Raw genomic sequence first — 20202 nt, forward strand, 5'->3', positions numbered from 1 at the left:
AAACAAAAACACAGACTCGGCCTAAGAACAAAGACAGTGACATAACAAATTCCTCCTCAAGCCCCCCTTTGGAAGCGGGTCAGAGTGCCTTGCCCCAGGGCTTCCCAGAGAAGCTGGTTATCAGCTGGCTGGCTCGCCCCTCCGCAGGCGACACTGCTTCGGTGCTCTGTGCCGAGAGTGGTGAGCCAGAGCCCAGGACCGCATCTGATGCCACCGGCACATCCCTCCTCCTGCCTTGTGAGCAGAGGACGCTTCAACCCCGTGGGGCTGCATCTGCTGGATGCCCCATGGCTGCGACACCGGAGCATGCCGGGCTCTCCGGACCTGGCTGTGGGGCCAGGTGGAAAAACAATCTGCTTTTCCTTGGAAAAGCCACTTCTCCTCCCAAAGGAAAGGCTGCCCGTTCCCTGTGCTGCGCTGCCTGGCCTGGCAGGCAGCTGCCCCCTCCTGCCCCGCCGGCACTGCCCGCGGTCAGTAACAAGAGCCCCTTTGTGCCGGCTCCTGAAGCTCTGCCGCCGCAGGAGCCCCAGCGCAGTGCCGAGCCCGTCTTGCTCAACTGCTGGCCCAGCACGACCAAAAGCCCCAAAAGAGGAGTGATGCCCGTGCAGAGCCAGCTGCTGCCCCTGCCCCGAACGTCACCGGCCCCAGCTTCCCCCGTCGGCTGGCCCGTCCTCCCTCGCCCCAGACTGCGGTGCCCGTCCGGGCCGTGTCTGCCACCGCCGCCCAGCCCTCGGCTCGGTCCCTGCCAGCTACGCAGCAGCTACAGGTTTCCCCCCCCCGCTTTTGAAGTATTTTTTCCATGCTTGCAAATCAGATCTCCTCTCCGGCTCCGGCATGCGAGGGGTAACTGCCGCGTCCGACGTGCCAGGATCCCTACGGTCAGCCACAAACACTCCCCGCCAGCCCCGTCATCACGAGCATAAAACACTTTCTCACCCTTTAACCTTTTCCCGAAGTCACATCCCAGCCCTGCTGCCCCCTTTCCGGACCCGCCACCCCAGCACGGAGCCTAGGGCAGGGACGGGACGATGCCGGGCTCCCCGCCGAGGGGCTCCGGCTGCCGGGGTCACCGTGCAAGGTGGGGAGCAGATGAGTCACCCCGGCTTTGGAGGGCTGCGGGAGGCAGCAGCTCGCGGCTCTGCCAAGGGCCGCGCTTCGGGAACACCCCGGGGTGGGGGGGGAACACCCCGGGGCGGGAGGCAACGCAGGCAAACGGGCAGATCTGTTAAAGTCGGTTGACAACTTAACAGGGCGACTCAGAAGAAGACACTGTCCCCTTTCACAGCTTGTTTATCTGCCTGCACAGGAGACTGAGTCAGGATGTGCGGGCAGAGCCGGGGGCTGCCAGCCTCCCCGGCACACACCCAGGAAAGCAAACACAGGCTCTCCCTGCGCGGGACCAGGGAAGGCAAGAAACCAGCACGCTTTGAAGCAGCTCCAGGACCGGGGTGGGTGCGAGGGAAGTCGCAGTCCTCCGCTGAACACCTTGAGCAAATGAGGAGTTATTTTGGGCATCCAGCAGTGCAAACACCCTCTTAATGCAACCTTGTCTTACTAAGGAGAGTAAAAATAACGCCATCAGCGTGGTTGGCCTTCCATGTGTGGCATTTTCCAGTGCCTGGGCAGAGAGATGCCTCTGCGATAGGCGGTGGTGAGCAAAGTGGGCACTGAAGTCGGAAACAAGGGAGGTTTCCTCTCGCTGAGATGCTGGGACCAAGCGCGGGGCTCCCCGCACAGCCCCAGGGGACAGCCAGGCACTCAGCTCCTACCACTTCTGACAGAGGTGCCAGAGCAGGGACAGATGCTGTCAGTCGTTCCTGCTCCGTGCTTGGCCAGAAAACCAGACAGAAATTAGTCCCTACAGCCTGACCAGCGCCGGGCGCCCCGGCTTGTCTGGCCCCGCGCACCCCAAACACACCAACACCCCTCCCGGTGACGAACTGCTCCTGCTTCCGAGCCGAGCGAGAAAAGTCTGTTTCCAATTGCTCTGCGGGCTGTTTGTCACACATTACCCGGAGCAAATTAAACACATCCTGAGCACGGGACCTCAGGCTGCTGAGTGCCTCCGAAGTTCACGTAGGGTAAGGGAGGAAGAGCGGGCTTGTACAGGCAGAGACGGACCCTGCACCCTCCAGCATGAGCCCAAAGATGCTGGCACATGTCACCACCGATGGCGATGGCTCCGGCGCCCAGGAAGCCGCCCTGGGAACGGGGCCAGCTTGGGGCAGGCGAAACCGGCTGCCGGCGGGGCTGTGGGTCCCGCTGCTGCCAGCCCTCCCTTGGCCCCGGCCCTGCAGCGGCTTGGCAGGGGAGAGGAATTCCTGTGCCCCTGATGCCCAGAGAGCCGGGCAGCCCCCCGGACCCCCACCCCCGGTGAGCCCTCCCTGCATCCATGGGAACAGCTCGACCCCGGCACCGAGGGGGCTGGGAGGAGGAAGAGGGCGATATTTTCAGAGGCTCCTCCTGAGTCTGAGCAAGGAGAGCGGGACTCTGCGGCGGTAATGGCAGGGATGCGCTGACGGGGCAGCGCTTGCAGGCTGTACCTGCACAGTTCGTCCCGTGACGAGGCGGGCACTGCTCCGGGTTAGCGGCTGTGGGGGTGAGAAGGGCAGTGCCGACACCGGCGGTGCGCCTGGCGAAGGCTCCCCCCCTGCCACCTGCATGCCCCCAGCCTGCGCACACACGGGGTGGAGCGGTGCATGGACAGCTTGCATTAAAACCAGCTGCCCCGAGCTTTCCCTCAGCCAGGATTTGCTGCACGCGCTCTAAACTCCCTCCCTGCCTCCCTCACAGATGGTGATGAAGGAGGGGGCTCCCCTGGCCACGGCTGCAGCGCCGACACCAGCTCAGCTCCTTCACCGGGGACGCTGCCTTTCCAGGGCCCCTCTGCCCGCTGCCACGCCAGGTAACACAGGGCAGCGCTGCTGCAAAATCAGCCATGTGCCTGCCACGGCAGGGCCGGGGCCCAGCCACACCAGGAGTCCTCGGCTCATGGGGCTTCTCCGGGGTATCTGCTCTTGGCATGCTCTTGGCTTGCTGTGACGCTGTCTGCACCAAAAAGCCCTTTGTGGAGCTGGAGGAGTTGCACATCTCGCTGCAAACCCTCCCAGCGCAGTGCTGTGGCATGCCTGAGCAGAAAGCATCGCCCGTGGCCGAGGGCCCCTCGCCAGGACCACCCCGAGTGCCCGGGGAGCAGATCCAGCTGCGTGACCGGGACAGGGCACACCGGGGGGACACAGGAGACCCCAGGACAGCAGGGCTTTACCGGGGCACAGCCTGTGCGTGGGCCCTGTGCGGTGACCTGGAGTACACCAAGTGACAGACCCCAACCGCGTTCAGGACATTGCCATCCACAAGAAGGTCCTCGTTACCCGCAGCAGCCCTGGAGCGACGCACCAACCACCAAACCTCCTGGGCTCTGGGAGGGGAACGGGCTGAGGGGTCTGGGGGAGCGGGAGGGGACCCATCAGGCTGAGGAGGGTTTCCAGCGTGCAGCTGCCTCCGGCACAGGGGCTGCAGCATCCCGCAGCCGGCCAAGGGCCAGACAAAGGTTGGCATGGGGCTCCACCAGGAACAAAACCCATCCTTGGTCCTGGCCCTGGTCAGCTTAAATCACATGAAGAAAAACCAGTAACTAAACAAAGTCTGCTTCAGAGGTGAAACTTCTTGATACCTTATTCATCACAAGCTGCTCAGCTACTGAGGGCACTCCCAAACCCCAAGACCCCATGGAGGTGTGGGGTCTCTGCCCTCCGTCCCTGCTAGGTGGTCTCAAGTGTGTTGGGTCACCCTTGGGGTGCACAGGGAGGGACAGGCCAGGCCAGGCAGCCCCAGGCAGCGCCGCTGGCGGTCCCATGGGGCCAGAGACCCCCGGGCAGGAGAGCGATGGCCAGTGTATGGGGCAAGGGCTGCCAGGGAAAGCGCTGGTCCCTGCTCCATGCACACCTCCCCGTGGCACCGTGCCGTGGAGCAAACAGCAAGGTTTCCAGCACATTTTGCCTCAAACAGCAAAGCTTCTAGCACATTTTCCCTCTGGCTACTACGCCTCTTAGGGGTGCATTTACGGGAAGGGGGACTGGCTGCTGCAATCCCGAGCAGCCATATCCCTTGCCAGAAATGGCCGGGTATGGAGATAAGGCACGGGGGATGAAAACTTTATAAGGAGAAAACATTCCTCAAGTTTCTGGCATCTCAGTGTGAACTGCACAGCCCCTCTCCTCCCCCCACTTTTTTTTTTTTTCCCTCCTCTTCACCGGCAGCGTTTCCAGCCCCTGCCCGGGGGAGGCTCCGGGGGCCGGCGGCCAGGGGCTGCGTGCCGGGGCCGGGGCTGCCGAGCGGGAGCTGAACCCCCGGCGGCTTTTTTTTTTTTTTTTTGGGGGGGGGCGTGGGGGGGTGATGTTTTAAATAGGTGGGACCGAAACCGCTCCGTTTCCTGGAAACTTTGTTTTCCCTTTCTTTCCCTCCGCCATCCCCGGCCGCGGGGGTGTGCGCGGCGGCGGCGGGCGCGGTATAAATGGAGCGAGCGGCGGGGCCGGGCGGCGGGCGGTGAGGGGCAGCTCCCCCAGGACCAGGACCAGGACCAGGACCAGGACCAGGACCAGGACCAGGACCAGGACCAGGACCAGGACCAGGACCAGGACCAGGACCAGGACCAGGACCAGGACCAGGACCAGGACCAGGACCCCCCGGTGCAGAGCACCATGGCCGAAGGTAAGACCGCAGGACCATCCCCTCCCGCCGGTGCCCGGGGTTTCTGGCCCGCGGGGAGCGCTGACCGGCCGGAGCTCCCCCGCCGCCGTCCCGGAGCTCCCCCGCCGCCGTCCCGGCACCTGCGCGGGGGGGGCCCGGGAGCGAAGCGCTCCCGCAGCCGGGGCTCGGCGGCACCTTCAGCCGTTGACTGCTCGCTTGCTTTCCTGCCAGCCGGCGCGGGAGCCGGCTCACGGAGCTCTCAGCTACAGCGAAGGGCGATAGGGAATGGGAAAGACTAAAAGAGAGGCCGGCGACAACAAGGAAAGTGCGGTTCCGTGCAGGGTCTGCTCCCTTCCCTCCCTCCGCAGCTACATCGCTGGCCGGAGCGACACCGATATTTGCAGAATGAAGTTTGGTGCTATTTAAAGCTTTCAGTGCTCTCGGAGAAGTGTGTTGACAGCTGGACTAGGAACATACGTCCCACCCTGGCTTAAGGAGGATTTCTGGAGGCTCAGCCAGCAGTAACGCTTCTGGCCTTCAGAAATCCCTCCCTGCAAGGTGGCTTTTCAGAGCTTGCGTGAGAGGGCAGAGACAACCCCCCACCTCCCACAGAGCTGTCTCCAGAGTCCCAGGAAATGGGACTCTGCGATACTGATGGGCGCGCAGCCCGCTGGGTGAGACGGCATCACCCTGCTCCTGGTGCCCAGCAATGCCGCGGACTAGCCCGGCTCACCAGGCTCTCAGCACCACAGCAGCGATGCCACGCAGGTCCCTCAGGTCGGGCACTGACGGAGGCACCCCCAGCTCCCGGCACGAAGCTGAGCTGCTACACACCGGGCAGCTCTTGCTCCTGCGTGGTGGTGCCCGGGACCCCGCTCCTGCCTGCATGCCTGGCAGCACCGCAGCCCTCTCCCTGCTTGTCTCTTGGCACTGATCGGTTTGGGAAGAGGCACCTGTGCTTTGAGAAATCTGCTTTTTGCTAAATCCACTGAGGACGATAACCCTGGGCAACTGGGATGAGGAGGAGCCTCAGTCCTGCTCTCTTAACGCGCTTCTTTGCAGCAAGTTTGGCTCAGTGTCAGCAACGTTTGCACTCACACAGTTCGTGTGCTGTAGCACGGAGCCATGCTTCTGCTTACAAAGGGGGAGATGACAAGGGAAAGGACCTTTCTGTGCTCTGTCCCCACTCCAGGGTCCTGACAGAGCGGCTGGAGGGACCTTGCCCTTATTTATGGACAGGCCCAGCTGGCGCAGCAGCCCTCGCAGTGTGGAGGGGATGGGTGATGAGCCCAGCTGCCTTCCCCAGGATGCACCCTGCAGGGTCCCCGTGCCCGGAGAGCCAGGAGCAGGGTTTCCATTTAGCTCTGGGAACGGCGAGCTCAGGGTCAGCTGTTTCCATCTGGCACTGGCCCAAGGAGGGCTCAGTGACCATCACTGCTGGCACTGGGGAGGGCACAGCCAGGGAGAGCTGTGGCACGGGGGTGGCGAGCCGACCATTGCGCCTCCGAGCCGCCCCGGTCCCTGGCTGGTGCTGAGCTCACTGTGTGCTCTCCTGCACTAAACGCTTTTGCTTATTTTGGCAACTCACCCATCTGCCGGCAGAGCATTCAAGGGTCACTGGCCTTGAGCAACGATGAACAATATCGCATTGCTCCAGCGCAGCGCCTGGTGCAGCGGGGATGCGGCCGCCAGCTGCTCCAGCACACAGCCCTGCCTGGGCTGGGAGGCAGAGCAGGACAGAGCGCCCGAGGCTGGGGAATCAGACACCCTCTTTGTCACCGAATTTACGGTCAGCCTCACCAATTTGTCAGCAGTCACAGAGCAGTAAAGCTGCGGGAGAGCTGCCCTCAGCCTGGCTGAGGCACAGAAACATCCCTGGCATTCTCCGGGCTCAGCGGCGCTTGAGGTGGGGGCACACAGACAGCAATCCCCGGCCGACGGGCCCCACGCCTCCCAGAAAGCAGAGATGAGCGCTGGGCTTTGCTCCAGTGCTGGATGCCATGAGCCATGGACCTGGCACTGCTCTGGCAGGACATGGTGCCCCTCCTCCGTGGTAATACTGTGGAAGGCAGCACCACGGCACAAGAAATATGGCACCGAGCTCAGTCGGGAGGGCAGCGCTTCGCTGCCAGCTCGGCTGCAGGACCCCTGCCCCGGCAGGCTTGCAGCGCACAATGCGAGCCCAGCCTGCAGAGCCCTCCAGGAGGGATGCTGAGAGCCTGGCACGGCCGCATGACCCAGGGCTGTGCTGGGCACCCCGGGGAGGACAGGGCAGCTTGGGCAGAGGAGGCTGCCAAACCCCGGCACCAGAGTCCAAAAACCCAGGGCGCAGGGTGGGGGTAACAGCAATTACGTGTGCGGGGCACGGCTGCACCCTGGGGCCGGGACCGCGCGGCAGAGGGGAGAGCTGTACACGCTGCTACCTTTGCAGATCTGGTGCTGGAGACATGGGACCTGCAGTGCGAGCACAATGGCCGGGAGCACCGGACGGCGGAGATGGGCTGCCAGCAGCTGGTGGTGCGGCGGGGGCAGCCCTTCACCATCACCCTGCACTTCTCGGGCAGGGGCTACGAGGAGGGGGTGGACAAACTCGCCTTCAACGTCGAGACGGGTGAGTGCCGCCGCGAGCGAGCGCCTGCCGCAGGGCGAGCTGCCCTCTGCCCAAGGGCTTGCCCCATGCTCACGCGCGTGCTGCACCGAGGCACCTGCCCCATCTCATGCAGTCCCCATCCCTGCCCCGTCCCCTCCCGGCACAGGCTGCTGCTGTGCACAGCTTTTATACCAAGACGGAGAGAAAAGGTAGAAACTCGGCTCCATAACGAGAGCTGAAGGGAAGTGATAAAGAAATAAAACAAAAAGCCGCTGTCTCCTCCTCTTCCCGTGGCTGAGACAGAGCCGCCGGCTCACCGGGAAGTGCCTTGGCTGCGGCTGGGGAACCCGCCCGAGTCTCTTGCCCTTCTGAGAAACATCAGCAAAAGCGAATCTTTTCAAGCCAGAGGGTTTCACAGCACTTTTGCTGGTGGTCTTTTTACCCTGCCCGCCCCCCATCGCTCAGACATCCCCAGAGCGGGGTTTACTCAGGAAACGCAAACCCTAGAGAAAGGAAATGAAAGGAAACGTTCCCATTGAGCCTCCCCAGCGCACAGCCCTGCTGCAGCCCCCCCCGAGCGGTGCCAGAGCCGGTACACGGGAGCCGGGCGCAGCATCTAGCAGGTTCCTGTGGCTCCATGCCGGGGGCTTCTGCTGCTGCTGCTGCCGTAGCCCTGGCGAGAGCCGGCTGGGAACGGCAGGGATGGGGACGTCGCTCCTGCGGGCAGAGCTGGGTGCAGGCACTGGGCAGGGGCTCGGCCCCCGCCAGCTCGGAGCAAAGGGAGAGGAAATTCTTTCTTGGGCAAGAGTTATTTTGGGGCTGCAGCATCCTGCTGAGTCAGCCAGGCCAGAGTTCAAAGTGAAACTGCACCCGGGTTTCCTCGCAGTGTAAAATGCTCTTTTGCTTTTCCCCTGAAAGCTCCGATCCCACCGTGGGGTGACAGACATGAACCCAGCACACCCCCCCCCCTCCGGTTTCACCCTAAACCGGCAACTCCCCCATTGCCCCCCCGGTCCCAAGGCAGCCGTGGCAGGGGGTCTGCCCACCCCCCACTCAAACCTAACGGGTTTTTACAAGGTCATGCTGCATCCCGGGCAATCCCAGGCTGGTTTTGCAGGCGAGGAGACGCCCTGCGGCGCAGCCTCCTGGGGCGAAGGCACAGGCTGGCGGCAGCTGCCATCAGGCTGGAGCGCAGCCCCAGCGCTTGCGGAAAAAGGGCAAAGGTGCTTCGGCTCTCACAAAGGCACGCGGCCGTGCCGCCCTGCCGGAGATGGCCCCGGCACATCCCTCACCGGGGCTGGTCCCACAGCCCCATCAGGGCAGGGGCTGCCAGACCTGTCCCCCACAGGACAGCGAAGCCGCTGAGGCCGTGTGCCACCTCCCGCCGGAAAGAGGGGAACGGCTCCGTGCAAGAATAGAGCCCGTATTTTTAAAGCAGCCGTGTTGGAAGAGCCCTGCTCAGGCGCCTGGGGCCCCAGGGGGATGCCGCGGGCTTCGCAGGCAGGGAGGAGGAGGCAGGCTCCCATGGCTGCCCATCCCCACGGCAGCACCAGGCTGGCCCTTGCCAAAAGGACGGGGTTAGCTCAACCCAGCCTCCCCGAAAGGACAGAGAGGAGAAACTGTGTCACTGTCATGAGTTCATGAGTATTTTTGGTGACTCGCCTGGTGTCCTGCCCACGCTGTGGGCAAAGGCTGGCAGGGGACCAGCCTGGGGCTGCGCTCCTGGCAGAGGGGAGCGGACCACGGCGGCACCTCTGCCCTGGCTGCCGGCCAGCCCTGCGCGGGCACTGGCATTGCCATGGAGCCGTGCTTGGCCGGGGCTGGGGGTCACCGCACCCTGGAGGAGCAGCGTTTGGAGCCAGCTCGGCGCAGGTGGCTTGGACGCAGCTGGGTGCTCAGAGGGGCCGGGAGGGATCACGCTGTCCTCGGCTCGAGCGCTGCAGCCACTGATGTAATCACTAATCGTGGGATGTTTGCAGCAATGCCTGAGGCTGCGCACATGTAGCAGGGCTCCTGCTGAGAGCACCCTGGCGACGGGGGCTCTGGGGTTCACAGCCGGGCTCTGCCGGGGCCCCCGCGGCTGCGGCAGGACCGGGCTGTGCGGGCACTTGGCAGCTCTGCTCTGAGCGGAGGCAGCAGTGGGTGCAGCTGAGGGGAGGAGACGAGGCCCTGGGCTGAGCACCGGGGTGAGCACCCCCTCTGCTCTCCTGGCCCTGGGGCACCCATGGGGTCCCTCCCTCCTGTCCCTTCCCAAACAGCAAGAGACATGCCTGAGCTTCCCACAGCTGGGCTGCCCCGCGCCCCCAGTACCCGACAAACCAAACGGCGAACGTTCCTGGGTTGCAAGAGCCGAGGTCCGGGCAGCTGCCGCAGGGCAGAGGGCACAGGAGCACCGTGGGGTCCTTGTGGGGCAGGTCCCCTTGGCACAGCCCCTGTGGCATCGGGCTCCCAGGGTCCCTGGAGCACTGGGAAAGCTGGTGTGCTCCTTCTTGGCAGGGCCCTGCCCCATCGAGACGTCGGGAACCAGGTCCCACTTTGCCGTGACCGACTTCCCAGAGGAATCAGGCTGGAGCGCTGTGGTCCAGCAGCAGGACGGGGAGTCCCTCTCCGTCTCGCTCTGCTCCCCCACCACCGCCCGCATTGGCCGCTATAGCCTGACGCTGGAGACCTCCACCGGCTACCAGGGCACCAGCTGCCACATCGGGGACTTCATTCTGCTCTTTAATGCCTGGCACCCAGGTAAGGCTTTCACCTTCCCAAGACCGGGGGTTCCCAGGTAAGGCAAGCACGAGCCGCCCCCCAGCTCTGCCGGGGCGGCGCATCCCCACGAGTCTCACACCATTGCAGACCCCAGGTGCCCCAAGCCCTGCCCTGAGCTCAGGTCTAAGCAGAAATCCCCACTTTGCTTCCGCATCCACACGGTCCCCGCAGCAGGTTGGGGCCACGAGCACCGTCCCCCACCCCAGGACACACGCAGCCCCTTTGCCAGCACCCCAAACACCCAGTGCCCCGTCCGGGCTGCCCCCACCGCGCGGTGCCCCACAGGAGCTCACCTCTGTGGTGCTGGTGTGAAGCCCTGGGCAGCCCCCAGCCAGGCAGTGGGCAGAGGAAAAGCCCCTAATTGCCCCTAATTGCCCCCACTTGGCCCGGCCCTGCCCACCCCCACCCACCCCGGGCTGGGCACCCCGCTGTGGGCTCAGGGACCAGCCCTGGGTGCTCCCAGGGATGTTACTGTCCCGGGGAGATTTGGGCAGCCTGACACAGAAGGGAGGCTCAGTGCCGGAGGGTTTAACGACCCTGGGCAAACAACAGCCGGGATTTTCATCTGTCCACGTCCTTCCTCCGCCCCGAGGAGCAGCCCCGGGCTGCCCTGCACCCCACTCCACCCGGCCAGACCTGGCCCAAAGCGGCGATTTCCTGAATCCCAAACGCTCGGTGCTGGCTCCGCCAAGATAAGGAGCTTTAGGAAGCTTCGCTGGCCTGGGGCTGTGTCGGGCACCGGCACTGGGGATGTATGTGTTGGGTTTTTTTCTGAAAACATTTCCAGTAAATAGTGATTTTTCCAGCAGTAACTGCTGTGCGAGCAAAATGGCTTCGGCTGCGATCTCTCCCGGTTCCCACTGCTCGCTTCTTCCACCAGGGATGTTTCCCCTCCTGGGAAAAGACCCGGCTCCATAAAACAAAAGGGAGGAAAGAAAGGGAGAAATGACAAACAATGGAAAAGAAAACCACAAGCCCGCTGAAAATTTCCCATCAGCTCAAATCAAACTGGGTTGAAATGCTCCAGCAGCTTTTTCAGATGGGAGCAGTTCCAGCCCCTGTTGCCTCATTTCCCACCAGCTCTGTCCCCGGTCACTGCCCGGCACATCCCTGGGGAGGGGGGGGCTCTGAGCAGGGCCGGGGGGCGCGGGGCAGAGCCCTGTCCCCATCTCTCGCTCTCCCCGCAGAGGACACGGTTTTCCTCCGGGATGAGGACGAGCGCTGCGAGTACGTGCTGTCGCAGCAGGGGCTCATCTACCAGGGCGCCCGCGACTACATCACCTCCACCCCCTGGAACTTCGGCCAGGTGAGCGGGGCATGGCCCCCCAGGACCCCCGGGACCCCCAGCCGAGCCCAGCCCGTGCAGCCCTGGCGCCGTAGAGCACAGGGGCTGGTGCCACGTGTGTGCCCCCGAACACGCACCCCAAATGCAGCCAGCACCTCAGGGAGGCTCCAGCCCCGCCATGCAGCCGTGGGACAAACAAAACCAAGATCTCGTTTCCAAGCGGGGAACGCGGTGACTTGGAAGCGTGGCAGAGCGAGGGGAGCGTTCCTGCACGGCTCCTGGGGGCCCTGGGGCTGCACGCTCCTAATCGGGGTGGCCACGCTGCGCCGGGAGCCAGTGCCCGATAACGCGCTCCCTGGCACCGTGCCAGCCCCGCTGATAAGGCAGCGCCCGTGCCCTGAGCTGCAGCCCCCCGCAGCCGCGCTGGGCCCCAGTGCAGGGGGAGCCCCGGCCGCCCTCGCCGAGCTCCGGGCTGTCCGGAGGGGTGCGGGGCTGGTGGGACCGGGGATGCCCATGGCCCCGGCAGGATCCGTGCTTTGATTCGGGGAAGGGCTGTGACTCACCCAGTGACGGGAAATAGGTGGTTTTCCCCGGCGGTCAGGTCCGTGCCTGACCCCTGCGCGGCGGCAGGAAGCAGGATCCGGCCCCGGTGCGAGGGTGGGAGCTCGCCCTTGGGCTTCGCAGGCTGAGCCTCCACCGGCCGCAGCACCAGCCCCTCGTCACGGTGGCACAAACGGGGGATGTCACTCAGTGGGTGCTGGCTCAGGGAGGGGACCCCGGGGCTGCGTGACCCCCGTGTGTCCCGCAGCTCTGCTTGCAGGGCATCGTGGTGAGCCAGGGAGGGAGGACGGAGGACGGAGGCGGGAGAGAACCCCGCGCACCGTGGGGACCTCACACACCTTTTCTCCCCGCTCTGCACCAGTTCGAGGATGGCGTCTTGTCCATCTGCCTCAAGCTGCTGGACACAAACCCCAAATTCCTGAGGGACCAGAACCGGGATTGCTCCCGCCGCAACGACCCTGTGTACATCGGCAGGGTGGTGAGCGCCATGGTGAGTCCTGGCCCCGGCCACCAGCGTGCCTGGCAGGGTGTCCCCAGTCTCCCCAGCACCCAATGTCCCCTGGGCTGCAGACCTCCCCCCCAAACTACAGCTGTGACAGAGAGGTGGCATTTGCCATTTCCCCCCGCCCCCAGTTTACACCAGTTTCCTTCCCTGAGGTGTTTCACATCCCCTTTACAAGCTTTCCTGCTATTGCTCTTATATCACACATATATATAAGATCCTTTTAAGAGGAGAAAAATAGCAGAGGTGGGCACGCACCATCCCAGGAGCAGCTTTTGTTCCTCGCTGGCTGCTGCAGGCGATAATCATACCCAAACTCCCAGGATATGTTTCTAAAATCCATCCCCAGTTAGCGCATCCCAGTTATAGCCTCTCCATCCATCCACTCTCTCACTTGGGCATCCCCAGCGTGCCGGGATGCAGGCGGCCGCGGTGCAAGAGCGCGCCGGGATGCACGCATCCGCGTGCATCCCGGTGCGCTCTTGCACCGCGGCCGCCTGCATCCCGGCGAGCTCTTGCACCATTCCGGGATGGCTAAGAGGGGTGACAGCACGTGTGAAGTGGGGGAAGGCACTTGCCCTCCCTCACCAGCCTGCTCCTGCCCCTCCGTGCCCGGCCGTCCATCCATCGCAGCCCCTCTTTGTCGTGCCGCAGGTAAATTGTAACGACGAGGACCGGGGGGTGCTGGCGGGGCGGTGGGACAACCATTACGAAGATGGGATGAGCCCGATGGCCTGGATCGGGAGCGTGGATATTCTCAAGAGGTGGAAGGAGTTTGGGTGCCAGCCAGTCAAGTACGGCCAGTGCTGGGTCTTCGCTGCCGTGGCGTGTACCGGTGAGAGCAGACATCTCCTGTCTCCCCTTCCCCACAGGACGGGGTCACCCGTGTCCCCCCGCCCCATCTCCCACCCCGGCCCCCTGCCCTCCTCCTGCTCCCTGTGCTGCAGCAGGAGGGAACCGCTGGGGCTGCTTACAATTAGCCTGCAGGGATTGCTTAGCAGTTAAGCTCTCTGTTATTGTAACTTGTCAGGAAATGGAGGGAAAAAATGATAGAAAAGGGCTCTGGCTTTTCAATTAGTGCTGCCTCCCCAGCCAGGCAGCGAGGGAGGGACTGGATGCACGGCCCAGGAGGAGGAAAGTGGCTTTAAGGTCAAGTTTGCAATGAAGTCATGAATCCACTGAGATCAAAATAATTTCACTGCCACCGGGGCAGTCAGGCTGGGGCAAAAGGAAAAATTCCAGGCTCGCTTCTGCCGAGTAGTGCACGCACACACTTGCACGCTCGCACAGTTTTGCCCTGAGAAAAACGCTGCACTTGGGGGGTTGCATGAGCTCGCGTGTGCATTTATATGTCACAGATATACGACATCCTTTTTAGAGGAGAGAAATAGCAGAAAACTAAAGTGGATTTTCTGCGACTCACAGAAGTTTATAGCCTTCCTTTGAAGCGTTCTAACTACCTCCCTGTTCCCCAGGGAGCTCTGCTCGCAGTAAAAGGCAGCTGTGAGATTAAATAAGAGGTTGCAGCGCGCTGCTGCCCGTGCACTCCCTCAAAAGCACTTGCAGCCGGTTTTGTGCCTTTTTTCTACTGCAATATCAAAACCCAGCAGACTGTCAGTGCCGCGTGCCACCCGTCTCGCCCGCGGCACGCTGAGTCCCACAGCGACTGCAGGAACCGGCTCGTCCTGGGGCTCAGCCCCTGGGCACCGCTTTGATGGGAAGAGGGAAGGACAGGAGCCGTGCAGACCTGGGGCTCCATGGGACGGGGCTGTGCAAACCCGGGACCCCCAGTGCCGGGACCCCCGTCTCACCCTGCCCTGCCTCCCCACAGTCATGCGGTGCCTGGGGATCCCCAGCCGGGTGGTGACCAACTACCACTCGGCCCACGACACCAACGGCAACCTGGTCATCGACCGGTACCTCAACGAGACCGGGGAGGAGGACCGGCGCTCCAGGGACATGATCTGGTGAGCGGCACGGTGGGACCCCAGCCTGCCCACCCCCGGGGCAGCGTTTGCCCCTTCCCCACCCCTTCCCTGGAGCCCGGCGGGCACTGGGGGAGGCTGAGGCCCCTACGTCCTGGCTTCCCTTGCAGGAACTTCCACTGCTGGATGGAGTCCTGGATGGCCCGTCCTGACCTGGCACCCGGCTACGATGGGTGGCAGGTGCTGGACCCGACACCCCAGGAGAAGAGCGAAGGTACAGCGTGCACCGTGCCGGCGCTCCATCCCGCCCCGCGTCCCCGACACGGCAGGGTCTCCCCCTGCCGTGACCGCGTCTTGCCGCTGCGGTGGCCGAACCCCGGGTGGTGACGGCGGCTCCGCTCCCCGCAGGGGTTTTCTGCTGCGGGCCGGCCCCCGTCAGAGCCATCAAGGAGGGCGACCTGCAGCTGAAGTACGACATCCCCTTCGTCTTCGCGGAGGTGAACGCCGACGTGGTGTACTGGGTGGTGCAGCGTGACGGGTCGCAGAAGAAGAGCACCCACTCCTCGGTCGTGGGGAAGAACATCAGCACCAAGAGCGTGGGCAGGGACAGCAGGGAGGACATCACCCACACCTACAAGTACCCGGAGGGTACGGGGCGCAGTGGGGGCAGAGACACCCAGGGGGGGTAGTTATTGGGAAACAGAGTGGGGAAACGATTAAATAATGCAGCAACTGCACCAGGAGGGCTCCAGGGATCAGGGCAAAGCAGCCCGGACCATACCCTCCCAGTACGCCCCTGGGAACCATGGGTTTCTTCATGCACCGCAGGGTCTGAAAAGGAGAGAGAAGTGTTTGCGAAGGCAGAGCACGAGACGAGCTCTCTCAGGGAGGAGGACGAGGGGCTGCACCTCAAGATCAAGCTGTCGGAGGGCGCAAACAACGGCTGCGACTTCGACGTCTTCGCCGTCATCAGCAACAACACAGACGCAGAGCGCGTCTGCAGGCTCATGCTGTGTGCTCGCACCGCCAGCTACAACGGCACCGTCGGGCCCCAGTGCGGCATGAAGGACCTGCTGAATGTCACCCTCGAGCCCGGGGCAGGTAAGAGACCTGCTGGCAGCGAGGAGAGGATGCTGCTGCGAGGGCTGGGGTCAGGTCAGCAATTTTCCCGTGTTCAGCTGCATCTCCGGGGTCTGCGGTGAGGCCACGGTGCTGGGGTGGGGGCCGGGGCAGCCCTCGCAGCCGGCGGGAGGGAGCCACCGCCGCCGGGTCTGGGCTCCGTGCCGACAGCTTTCCAGAGAGGAAACCCTGGTCGTAGCCGCCAGCCACCGGCTCCGCATGCACAACAGCTGAGCAGCAATAGGAGCCAGGCATGTCCCGACGGGGGGTCAGCATGGGGAGCCAGGACCAGCGGGAAGGGTTGCAGGCTTGCACAGAGCCCCGCGGCCCCGCTCAGGACCCGGGGGTCCGCACCAACCGCCCTGAAAACACGGTGTGAGCCAAGGGCCAGGTTTTGCTTTCAGCCGTCCCCGTCCTTGCTTCTCCAGCTTGGCACTGCCCGGCGCTGCAGGGGCGGCTGTATCCCCGCCGGTTGTACCACCGCCGCTGGTTCGTCAGGTCAGCGCACTCCGGGCTGGCGTGGGGCAGCAATTGGAGGTTTCTGTTTAATCCCGTGGAATAACGGCAGCGTTAAAGCAGGACCCTAGGGCTGGGCAGCAGGGACAGCCAGCACCCAGAGCTGGTGCCAGGGCATTTATCCAGCCGGCAGCCCCGCGCTGCCCGTGCTGCGTCACCACCCTTCACCTGTGACCGCCTCGGTGGGCAAAACCCCAGGCTGGCGGGGACTCGTGCGAGCCGCAGCTCCGTCACAAGGCTGCTCGGTGAGCGATGCCTCCTTCGGGGGCTTCCTCCTTATTTATCTACCACCGTGGATTTTTAATCTTTGATGAAAGGATAAGGAACTTTGCTCAGGTAGGGGGCTGGAAAGGCGTTTAGAGCAGGACAAAAGTTACTGCCATTGCATCCGTCACGCCGAGGGAGCAAGCTGTGCGTGTCCCAGGGCGCTCTGTTGCACTCGCCTGCATCCCTCTCTTGCTCTTCCATACGCCTCTGCTTTGCAAGCTGGAGCTGGGCTCGGCTGGTCTCTCCGGCAGGATTTTCCCACAGGCAGGGAGAGCGAGACTGACCCCAGGTCAGCTCCGATAGCACGGTCCCAGGCTGGGGGGAAGCAGATGGTGCTGGGTTTTGTCGGCCAGGCTGGTCACAGCAGTGCTGAAGCTCTTGGCGTCTCTTCCTTGGGCAGGCGCGACGTCTCACAGCGTTTCGCCACAGAGCTCTCCTGGCATGGGCCCGCTGAACCTTCATTTGCCTTTGTTACAAATTAGCATTACCGCCTGGTAATTAAACAACAGTTTTGATTTATGTCAGTTTTCCACAGACCCTTCAGAGCTTGGAAACATAATACATCTGCTGTCCTGGAACAGACTAATTTTTAATCTACACCAAGATCTGCTCTCCTAACAGGGCCCGTAACAAATGCAGCCCTCAGCGCTCTGCTATTTGTTGAGCTGCAATGAAGGGAATAACGAATGTGCCCGCTCTCGCTGCCGCGAAGGGAAGCGGGACGCTGCCTTTGCTCACGCTGGCACTCCCTCACCCAGCGCCCTGGCAGCACCCCAAGGACCCAGCTGGCTGGGCACAGGGTGACCGGCTGCAGGTGTCTGTGGCTCGGCTGGGAAACACTGGTGATCTGGGGGTTGATGACAGCTAAATATAACCTGTTTTCTTTGGGAAGTGATTAGGATTGACACCCCCCAGTGCAGGCTTGTTTGTGGGCTCATGGTGCTGTGCCTACCCCACGGTGCCCCTTCCTCACAGGGGTACCCCTGGTGCTGCAGGGACCCCAGCTTCCCCAAGGCTTTCCCATCCTTGCAAGGTGCCTGGAGAAGCTCCTGGGGAGCCCAGACCATCCCAGGAGCAGCTGGGTGCCAGCGCAGGGCCGTGGGCGAGCCCTGACCCCGCTCTGCTTCCCCTTGCAGAGAAGAGCGTGCCCCTGCGCATCCTGTACGAGCAGTACAGGGAGAGCCTGACCCAGGACAACCTCATCAAGGTGGTGGCTCTCCTGACCGAGTACGAGACTGGCGACGTCATTGTGGCCATCAGGGATGTCTACATCCAGAATCCAGAGATCAAGATCAGGGTAAGGACCCAGCGCCCTGTCCCGGGCGGGTTTGGGGAGACATTTCCCATTGACAGGGGGTTGCTGCGGTCACGCTGGGGGGTTGGTGCCAGTGACCCGAGCCCTGGGGCTTGGGCAGCAGGTCCTGCATCGCGGAGTGGGGCTGCATCCCCAGGGACCTGCCTCAGCCCCGCCAGGCTCAGGGCAGGGGGAGCACTGCAGCCCCCAGGCATGGCGGTGCTGGGGGTCCAACCCCTCCTGCTTGCAGATTTTAGGGGAGCCGATGCAGAAGCGGAAGCTGGTGGCGGAGATCAGCCTGGTGAACCCCCTCGCAGCCCCCCTGAACAACTGCATGTTCGTGGTGGAGGGCACCGGCCTCACTGACGGGCAGCAGGTCAAGGAGCTGTAAGAGCTTTTCCTCCCTTCACCCGGCCGGGCCGTTGGGAGGGGGGTGGGGGTGGATTTTTGTGCCCAGAGCCCCCCCAGGGAGGGCAGCCCCGGGGCCCGGCTCCACTATGGGCACAATGGGAGCTGGGGCTGCACGGGTCCCTGTGGGGCACAGAGGCTTGGAGCATCTCTGCCCCACGCCTCGCTGGGGAGGGGGGCTCGGCCATGCCACCTCCCTGCTTCCCAGGATCCCAGACCGTCCTGCGGCACCACGGGGAGGGTGACGGGCTGCCGGGAGGGAGGGAGGGGGGCCACCCCACTGACCCCCTGCCCACCCCCAGCGAGGAACCCGTGGAGCCGCAGGCGGAGGCCAAGTTCAGGCTGGATTTCGTGCCGAGCCAGGCAGGGCTGCACAAGCTGATGGTGGACTTCGAGAGCGACAAGCTGACGGGGGTGAAGGGCTACCGCAACGTCATCATCGCGCCCCAGCCCAAGTGAGCGGCCGCCACGGCCCCCCCCCACCACAGAGACCCTGCCTCCCCTCCTGCTCGGGGGTTCGCCGGCCCCCCACTTGCTTTAGCCAAAGAACAGTCCCAGCGGCACGGGGAAGGACAATTGCTGAAGCCCAGCCCGACCCCGACGCAGCGGCCGCGGTGCCACGCTCCTCCCCGGCAGCGCTCGGTGCTGCGGGGAGAGAAGCGATGGGAGCAGGGACGGGAGAGAGGGGCCGGGGGTGTTCGGGGGCTCCCTGCAGCAGCTGCTTGCTTCACTACCTTTCCCTCACCCCACGGGGTGGAAACGTCCCCGTCCTGCCTGTCCCCTGGCCTGGGTGCAGCAGGGACCCCCAGAGCCCCCCGAGCCCAGCACAGCCGGGCAGCGGGCAGCCCTCTCCTCTTTCTGCAGCACTGACAGCCCCGGGCCGCAGAGCAGATTTCATAAACCAAACAGCAGAACGACCTTCTCCAGCACTGATCGCACCTCAGCCGTGCTCACGCGTGGCGTTGCAATTCTCTGAATGCAATTCGGCAGAGAAAAGATTGTATACTGTGAGCACAAAGCTGTTTATATGCTATATACATACATAACAAATCTATTTATAGCTATATAAATACATACTGCATATAACCCTACTGCATAGGTAAAGCAGAGTATTCGCTTTAATAACCATTCCTGTCACTGCAAACACTGTGCAGTGAGGGATGGGGCGTTACCTTGACATGAATTAACTATGCAAGCACTGAATAAAAACTCTATTTTTCACTTTTAAAGCCATCCCGGCTCTTCTTGAGCATCCTCTCCAAACGGAGGCACCCAGCAGCTCCTTGCCCAGCGCCTGAGCGGGTGGGGGGCGAGTTCACCCCCAGCCCAGCACTGAAGCTGTGGGTTTATTGCTGCGGCCGCTGTTTGCTGCACGAAAGCCACGCTGTTGGCTCTGCTTCAGCCACCTCCCTCTGCCCCAAGCTGCAGAGCCAGCACAGCCCAGCATTCTCGGGGTGCTCCGCAGCTCAGGGGTTGTACCCAGAAAGAGCGGTGAGTCCCCCGGCTCTCCCGCTCCCACAGCGCGACTCGGCAGCACCCACGGCACGGGGTAAACCTGCGTCAGCCTCCAAGGCAGCACGGCCCCAGAGGCTAATGCAGATGCCACGCATTCCCGGTGCGTTTCTGCCATAGCAGAAATGGCACGGGTGCTGCGACTGTGCACAAAGGACAGGAGAGAAAACCCGTACAGGAAATTAAACAAACAGATTTTGCACGCCCAGGCTTTTGTCAGGGCTGCCCACGGGCAGCTGCGAGCGCAGCCGGAGAAAGCACGGGCCAGCAGCCGAAGCACAAGAAACCCAACCTGGGAGCAAGGGAGAAGGGGTGGCTGAGTGCAGGGATGCGGGAGGAGGGCAGGGATTTGTCTCAAGCCTGGAACAGGGGTCAAGGCACTGCTGAAGATAAGCACTTCCCACGCCAGAACACAACCCTCCCGCTTTCTCCCCACAAACATCGTGGGAGCCTCCCTGCCCCTGTTAAACAAACACCAGAAAAACCATTACAGAACTGGTAGTCTCCTGCTGCAGCCAAGGGTTCCCACATCCGCAGCAGCCGCAGGCAGAGGGGACGCACCCGGCCCAGGCACCGCCTGCCTGAACTGCGGGACAGTCGGTAGCACAAGGGGACCCCGCTCGGTGAGCTCACACCCAGCTGGTCCCAGTCACCCCAACACTGCCAGCGGCTATCGGGGACTCCCGTCCCGGCCGCGATCCGGGGTGGATGGGGAGCTGGGGGCATTTCCTACCCAGGACAACCCATCCTCCAGCTTCCCTTTCTGTTTAAGAT

At 63.3% G+C, this 20202-nt stretch overlaps 1 protein-coding gene across 1 annotated transcript; it reads left to right on the forward strand.

Moving 5' to 3' along the window:
• The first annotated feature begins 4440 nt into the window (after positions 1 to 4440).
• TGM2 (transglutaminase 2) lies at positions 4441 to 19149 on the forward strand. Its single transcript, XM_050907642.1, has 14 exons — positions 4441 to 4710; positions 7121 to 7300; positions 9776 to 10018; positions 11227 to 11345; positions 12247 to 12375; positions 13042 to 13222; positions 14219 to 14354; positions 14483 to 14586; positions 14721 to 14960; positions 15141 to 15413; positions 17351 to 17511; positions 17759 to 17895; positions 18219 to 18371; positions 18781 to 19149. The coding sequence occupies exons 1-14, from the start codon at positions 4701 to 4703 to the stop codon at positions 18890 to 18892; spliced, it is 2178 nt and encodes a 725-aa protein (XP_050763599.1). The 5' UTR covers positions 4441 to 4700; the 3' UTR covers positions 18893 to 19149.
• Positions 19150 to 20202: the final 1053 nt, after the last annotated feature.

This window comes from Gymnogyps californianus, chromosome 17 (assembly GCF_018139145.2).
Source record: "Gymnogyps californianus isolate 813 chromosome 17, ASM1813914v2, whole genome shotgun sequence".
In the NCBI taxonomy this organism is placed as follows: Eukaryota; Metazoa; Chordata; class Aves; order Accipitriformes; family Cathartidae; genus Gymnogyps; species Gymnogyps californianus.

What these genes read in the sequence shown, in the direction of transcription:
- TGM2 (XM_050907642.1), top strand. An exon ending in CTTTAATGCCTGGCACCCAG is followed by an intron (nt 10,019 to 11,226) that starts GTAAGGCTTTCA and finishes CTCTCCCCGCAG; the next exon opens with AGGACACGGTTTTCCTCCGG. An exon ending in CACCTACAAGTACCCGGAGG is followed by an intron (nt 14,961 to 15,140) that starts GTACGGGGCGCA and finishes CATGCACCGCAG; the next exon opens with GGTCTGAAAAGGAGAGAGAA.